The sequence below is a fragment of the Apium graveolens genome, chromosome 7 (assembly GCF_009905375.1).
Source record: "Apium graveolens cultivar Ventura chromosome 7, ASM990537v1, whole genome shotgun sequence".
Classification (NCBI taxonomy): Eukaryota; Viridiplantae; Streptophyta; class Magnoliopsida; order Apiales; family Apiaceae; genus Apium; species Apium graveolens.
In genome coordinates, this window is record NC_133653.1 from 271016592 (window position 1) to 271024094 (window position 7503).

The 7503-nt window shown below is 35.8% G+C and overlaps 1 protein-coding gene across 1 annotated transcript; it reads right to left on the minus strand.

Annotated features, from left to right (window-relative positions):
- Window positions 1–3659: 3659 nt before the first annotated feature.
- On the minus strand, window positions 3660–6965 carry LOC141674965 (histidine kinase CKI1-like). The gene is made up of 6 exons (XM_074481665.1): window positions 6423–6965; window positions 5809–6184; window positions 5161–5732; window positions 4551–5053; window positions 3926–4382; window positions 3660–3746 (listed from the first exon to the last, which is right to left on the minus strand). Exons 1-6 carry the CDS (start codon window positions 6963–6965, stop codon window positions 3660–3662), a joined length of 2538 nt encoding a protein of 845 aa, XP_074337766.1.
- Between the last annotated feature and the right edge of the window lie 538 nt (window positions 6966–7503).

The following is a 7503-nucleotide window of genomic DNA, read 5'->3' on the forward strand; positions in this document are numbered from 1 at the left end:
CTATACTAATAAGAAAACTATGTTTAGGTCTTAAATCTTGGTACTCACTAAAAAATTATTCAACTATTTTTAAAATTTTATGTAATAAAATCTCAACCGACAAATATTAACTTCTACTCTCCTTATATTTATTTCCCTTCAATTTTATTTTTTGCGCAACATTCAAGCGTCTATTTACTTTGAAATAATCGTATTAGTAAGTTAACATGTCAGATTTATATAAGTAAATAATTAGGTGCATACATAACTAGAACTATACGGTGAAATTTTAGAGTTACACTTAACTTCAATTTTTTTAACTACATATTTTAACAGCATTTATATTATATTATGAGTTTCAATTTTATGCAAATAATATTGTGATACTATTATTTTAATTTAGGACCCGTGCTTGGCACGGCTAGTATGAAACAAAACAAGGAGGCAGCGAGAAGTTTGATAATATCATCTTGAAAATAAGGAAAGCAGCTGGTCATGCGTTGAATCCATGAATTAAGGTGGGCTAAAGGAAATCAAAGCTGCAGCTCAACAAAACCAGGCGGGTCTAAATATATGTGCATCAGTGCCTCTAATACCTATAGGCTAAGTTAGCAAATATATCTAATATATACAGGTGGCAGAAATATGTGTAAAAATAGATTGCATATATATATATATATTGCAGAAGTAAATTAAAAGCAGAAGTTCTCTCTTTAGTGAAAATAGATAAAACAAAGGCAGTAATCCTGCTGTATCAAAAATAAAAGTTGTAGCTTTGTTCTTATTGAGTGAATAGTCTGTGTTTTACTGTAAGTCCATACACGTTTCCAACATTTTTCAAGCCCACTTGACAAAGCAATGTAGGAACTTAAGATCGTGATCAGAACTAGAAGCATCAGTATTAAAACTAACCAGGCCTATCAGAGTATACTCAGACTTACAAATTATCGATCTTTTGCTAAATTAATAACCAATCGTTTCATTTGCAAGGAATCCGATAATAATCAGAGTAAAAAAGTCAATGCTGATAGTTCATTCCAATTTCAGGAGATATATGTAGTTTCTTTCTTAACTTCCCTTCAGGCTGGCTGTTGCAGTCATTGCTTTCACTATCACTTTCAGTGGCGTTTGATCAACACAGATTCAGATCGGAATTAGATGCATCTGGATCAAAATCTGCTGATCAGATTCAGATTCAGATTCAAGTATTCTAAAAAAGCGGTGATGCCACCAAGCCCATGTAAGGTGAAAAAGTTGATTAAAAATCTGCTGATCTCGGGATTTCTGAGGAGAATTGATGAGTCCTTCATCAAAATAACGCTGAGGCACTCTTTCTGGAGGCAAAGCCTGTGCTCATTCAGGCCAAAAGAGTATTAAAGTAAGTATAGGGGTGATTAGATATTATGTGTACCAGATAGGGTGTGCGGAGGAGAAAAATGAGAATGTTTTTCTACCGAATATAAGAAATACTGGAAGTCAAGCAAATGGGTGAATTGCTACCCATTTGTTTTTACAAATGAAATCTCATTTTTATTTCAAAAACAATATTAATGATAATACAGGAGGAGGAAGTAGCGTCCTGCTTAGTCCGTCGTATGCTAGCTAAAGCCTGCCAAGGCCTCCACTGTTGGCAGGAAGACAGGCAAAAAACTTTTTGACATTACTTAAATTATATGTCTCAACTTCACATAACAAGGTTATAGCATAAGTTATGCTTATTTTACCACATAATTGACTTTAGCACACTGGTACTAAGCATAAGAAGCTTCTGAAAGGAATAATCTAAAAGTTGTAAAGCTTCCACATACGTCTTTACAATCATGTGTTAATTAGATTCCATGCATGTATGTTACAAGCTTCTGCAGGTAAAAACTTCTTATAGCACGACAGGAAACTTACAAGTTACAGGCTGTCATTGTCTCTAAAAGGCCAAACGAGCTGTTACCGAGCCGAACTCGAGCTTGTTCGAGAACAACCCTAGTTTTAAGTAAGAGAAAAAAAGAGAATGATAGCTTATTAAATATCATATCGCATTTCAATTAATGAATTAATGACTTTCTTTTCTCGACAAGTTAATTATATTTCAATAAAAAAATTTAGATTCTTATCATTGAAATATTTTATGGTTTTTCTTTTCTTTCGGAGATTCTGAAAAAATTACAAAATCCTTATTTGAACAACTATATAAGAAAAGAGGAGGGATTTGAAAGAAAAAAAGAAGATGACATTAACGTTACAAGGATTTTTTCAAGACCAGCTCCGAGCACTGTGTTTACAAAATATCTCATTTTACATATCACGGATGTCACGATATCGTTTGTTAATGATCTAAACTAAACACAGTGCTCGAAACTTTGCAATAAATGAGATATTTTGTAAACATGGTGATATCAATGAGTTTGTACAAGGAATCCCATATATATAGTTCTTTCTGAACATCTCCCCTTCCTGTGGCTGTTGCTGTCATCGCTTTTGCTTTCACTTTCACTTTCAGTGGCGTTTGATGAACACAGATCGTGATCCGAACCAGAAGCATCAGTATTAAAACTAACCACCAAGCCTATCAGAGTAATACTCAGACTTACAAATTATCGATCGTGAGAATGTTTTTCTACCGAATATAAAGAAATACCGGAAGTCAAGCAAATGGGTGAATTGCTACCCATTTGTTCTTTTACAATGAAATCTCTTTTTTATTTCAAAAACAATATTAATGATAATACAGTAGGAGGAAGTAGCGTCCTGCTTAGTCCGTATTTAAATCAGTTGTATTTAATCTTGTTTCTTGCAGTGGTCGTATGCTAGCTAAAGCCTGCCAAGGCCTCCACTGTTGGCAGGAAGACAGGCAAAAAACTTTTTGACATTACTTAAATTATATGTCTCAACTTCACATAACAAGGTTATAGCAGAAGTTTATGCCTAATCAATTTTCAGATAAGTACAATTATGATAATAATTAAGCTACGAAAACTTGAACTACGTCTGAACATTCTGAAAGTTATAACCACATAATTGACTTTAGCACACTGGTACTAAGCATAAGAAGCTTCTGAAAGGAATAATCTAAAAGTTGTAAAGCTTCCACATACGTCTTCTACAATCATGTGTAATTAGATTCCATGCATGTATGTTACAAGCTTCTGCAGGTAAAAACTCGTTATAGCATGACAGGGAACTTACAAGTTACAGGTTGTCATTGTCTCTAAAGGCTGCTTTAATTTTTATAGCAGGGCAATGCATAAGGTAACAATCTAATGTTAAGTAGTCTGATTAATTACTTAACTTCATCATAAATAAGGGTCTGGCTCAAAGACCAGAATACATAAATTGATTTTGAGCATGGACAGAATATAAACTAATTTATCTTTTACACATGATGTGAGATGAATACATTGAAAAACTGAAATTAAGTCGATTAAATTCAACTTAAGAAATATAAAACCCATGTAATGTTTAAAAGTAAATGAATCCTCTGTACAACAAAGCCTCATCAATCATACATGACTACAGGTACATATTTAGTCACTGGAGATACATGAATGAAGTTCTACCCTATAACTTTCTTAGTTGTCGAGAAAAAGTTTGGTAACTTCTTCAATCCTTGCGACATTCAAGGGTTTGGACAAGTTGTAATCCACTCCCGCATCTTTCATTAGCCGTATCTCCATCTGTGTGTGCACTCACAGCAAAAATGGGTATGTGCACTTTGAATTTAGCCTCTTCTTCTCTGAGCGCCTGGTTGCTTCGATTCCATTCATGACTGGCATCTGATTAATATTTAACATCATTGTTAATACGTATGTTCATATCGTTTTTGTGCACGTGTGATGAAAATGTGCGTGTGTCATGTGTAATGTTGCTTAAGAACAACATCTGCATTTCATAATGTTTTTTTAAATATTCGATAATTAGCCACAAGATATAATAAATAAGACAAAATAAGTACCTCGCAGTCCATGAAAATGCAATCGTAAGGCAAAACATGAGATGCCCTTTGACCATTAAGGGCTTCGCAGACAGTCAGCACAGCCTCTTGCCCATTAGCGCATACTTCAGTAATTGCCCCAAGCATAGAAAGAATGGTAGTAGCAATTTTTTGAAGCAGTGGCTCATCCTCTACAAGCAGCACTTTCTTCCCACTCAATGGTTTATCAGCTTCTTTAATTTCTAAAGAAGATGATGCAACTGGCCTTGTCTGAGATACAGAAGTACTAGCTTCATTGACGGCAGTAGTTGTTTCCGAGCTGATGGTTAGTGTCTCGCTATGTATCGATGCTGGGTGGCCTCTGGCATCTCTCCCCCAAACTCGGAAGAAGCTTAGTACTTGATACAGACGTGATGTGGAAAGGCTGGGAGATGATGATATCGCTTGCAGGAAGTTTGTCTTCACTGAGGCCTTGTAGCTGAATATTATTAGATCCAGGTCTATCTAGCCAGACGACACTGTTAAAACCTGTAGCAATGTTTTTCCTGAATTCTGCTACAACTCTGCTAAGCTCACGGAATGGTGCACCATCCGTATCAATCACAATCAGTATAAAGCTTGGAACAACACTTTCCTCGTGGTTGACCTTCTATGCGTGGGGGGAATCTCCTGATCAGTTCCATCTAGAGACTCACGGCACTTCTTTGGATTTGTACTTGAATTGCGAGGTACAGTTATGCTGAAGAAGTGCATCAGATCTGGAAGAACGGCTGAAGAAAGAACTCCTTGTTCCTGATTTTCTTTAAAAGTAGTCGAAAGTTCTTCAATGTTCCTCGTGACCAACACTTTGAGTCCTTGTCTTTCGTAGAATTTCTTACAAACTTTCCGCCTTTCTTCATTTTTAATGAAGATCACAACTTGGGATCCTTCAGTGTTTGGGCTGATAATTAAGTTCAGACTTCGAGCTGAATAGGATTCACCAGATGACATGCGACCACCGACACTTTCAATATCGTCAGATTGATCTCTTCCACTGCTAATCCTCTGGTCTGTTTCACATACAGAAAAATACGTGTTGAACTTGAAGCAAGTCCCTCTTTTGCACGCATCTTTATCAACAATCTCTATATCCCCGCCCATTAAGCGTACCTGATAAAAATAACAGATTAAAATTTTCAGTAATGCACAAGCATTCTTTGCATATGGTAGGACCACTAATAGCGTATAAATTTGCATTATAAGCGAGTTATACGTACCAAAGATTGAACGATACCAAGTCCGAGGCCCGTGCCCTCTTTTCCAGCTGATGTCTCCTTGATTTGGGCGTAATTATCAAAAACAGTTTCTTGTTTATCTTTGGGAATGCCGACTCCTGTATCATCGACCTCAAAGATAAACTCCACGCAATTTTCATTCTTTTGAAAACTGTTCACAGTTGTTCCATAATCGGTACAGGCTTCAATCCCTAGAATCCATAATAACCATGACCAGGGACCTTTCCTAGTTGAATTGAGTCTTGAACTAGAACTTCTTGGTTTTCTAGCATATGCTCTTACCGAAACATACCCTTCCGAGGTAAATTTTACAGCATTACTTAGTAAATTTGATAGTACCTGTCTCAGCTTTTTACGATCACCTTTAACGTGATCAAACTTGTTGACAGAACCATCACTGAGATCCAACACAACATCAACGCCTTTCTTGATCCCAACAGCATGAAACAAGTCAGTGACATCCTCAATTAACTTCGACACTTCAAATTCTTCTTCGTCAAGGGGGACTTTTCCGGCTTCTAGCTTACTTCTGTCCAGTATGTTGTTCAGAATAGCTACAAAACAAAGAAACATTATTCACGTACTAATATATTACAATTTTGGTAAATAAAATTACATGTCTTATTATACCTAAAAGATCGTCGGAACAAGTTTTCATGCGCATTATATTTGCCTCCAAATCAGATCCACGATCAACTTGAATCAGGGCTATTTCTATTAGACCGGCAATCCCTGCTAGAGAGCCACGGACATCATGGCTTGCACTTGCGTAGTTTGTACTCTTCTGGATACATTTCCTTTCTACTTGAGCTGTTGCATCCTTTTGTTTCCTTAATGCAACACCCAACTGTATCACTCTTTTTAATGCTACAACAACTATGACAACAAAAAGAACAGTTAGAACGAATATTAGGCCGATCGTCGCAAAAAGATACTGGTACGATATACTGAAGTGTTTGTGCAGGGATCTCTCTGGTCCCTCAAGTGGCATAGCCAATAAGAAAACCTGCAAATAAAATGATAAGTAAAAGTTGAGATCTTTTACATGACTATATATTTACAAGAAATATGTAAATGTGAATGATGTGTTTAGTTTATGTTCACTTGCAATGTTAGAAACCAGTTCAAGTAAAATGGTTTTACATCAATGTAATTAATCTTGATTAAATCATTTCAAAATCTATTAAAATTAGCAAATAATTATCTTAATATTGAAAAATAACAAGTAAAGAAGATATACATACCGTATCTACCCCAAGGATTTCAACTTGAGAACAATATGCATCATACTTTGTTCCAGAAGCGGTGATAGTCTTAGGTTGTAGTGTGCCATCGTTTTCTTGGCATGTAAGATTGCCAACAATATGGCCCTCTAATTTATCACCGCTTTGATTTGACAACACAAATGCAACAGAATTGTTACTGTCAATAACAATTCTAGTGTTCTGAATGTTTGCTTTGTTAAGTACTTGCCCATCCTTCGTAGCCAAAAACAAGCTCCCATCATTTCTGATGTTTCCACTTAAGGATTGCACTATCCCCTTTGTTTCAAACCCCATAGATACTGCTCCTCTCCCATCCATAAGAGCGGTGTTAAAGAACAAAATATCTTGGCTATCAATCCACGAATGTCCTACTGAAGAATTTCCATTTGCACTATCCAGGGCCACTAGGATTGATGGAACAAGCGATGTACACGGATGCAAAGTAACAATTCCAAATAATTCCCCGTTTTCGCGATTCACAGGCTGAGAATAGCAAGTGAGGTTATAATTTTCTAAAGCCATTTCCTTGTCCACCGGAAATAATGAGGTGTTTGTATAAACTGCAACAGGTTGCTGATTGGCTCCATTGTAATATGAAAATAACAAACCATCTTTTCCAATGATGATACTTGAGACACATATGGAATCGTTGAGAATGCTTGAAATAACAGAGGAGCCACCTACAAGTATGAATGACAAATGCCAAATAGTTATCCCATTATATCTTACATTCCTTTATAAATTCCTACCTCAAAACAAATAAAAAAATTAATTTTTTTGACATCTATACAATACCTGAGTAACATAGTATAAATTACAACATTTATAAAGGTCAATTAATTAATCAACAGCAAGCCTAACAAGGTATGAAGTAAGAATACGGGTGCGGTAGTGCGAATGGGGGAATACTGTATTTGGAAAATATAATAATATGAAAGTTCACGTAGTGAACACGGCGTATATAATAGAAACAATTATAGATTTCATGTTAAACATATTAAAACCTACAACGTCAAATATTGCATGAAGAATGAACCAAATCTACAACAAAAAACCAAAA

Bases quoted from the DNA above. Each gene is read 5' to 3' on its own strand.
- LOC141674965 (XM_074481665.1), bottom strand. From the start codon at position 6,965: ATGGCTTTAGAAAATTATAACCTCACTTGCTATTCTCAGCCTGTGAAT. The intron at 6,185-6,422 runs GTATGTATATCT...TTTTATTTGCAG, and splicing joins AAATCCTTGGGGTAGATACG to GTTTTCTTATTGGCTATGCC. The intron at 4,383-4,550 runs GTCAACCACGAG...AATAATATTCAG, and splicing joins ATTCCCCCCACGCATAGAAG to CTACAAGGCCTCAGTGAAGA.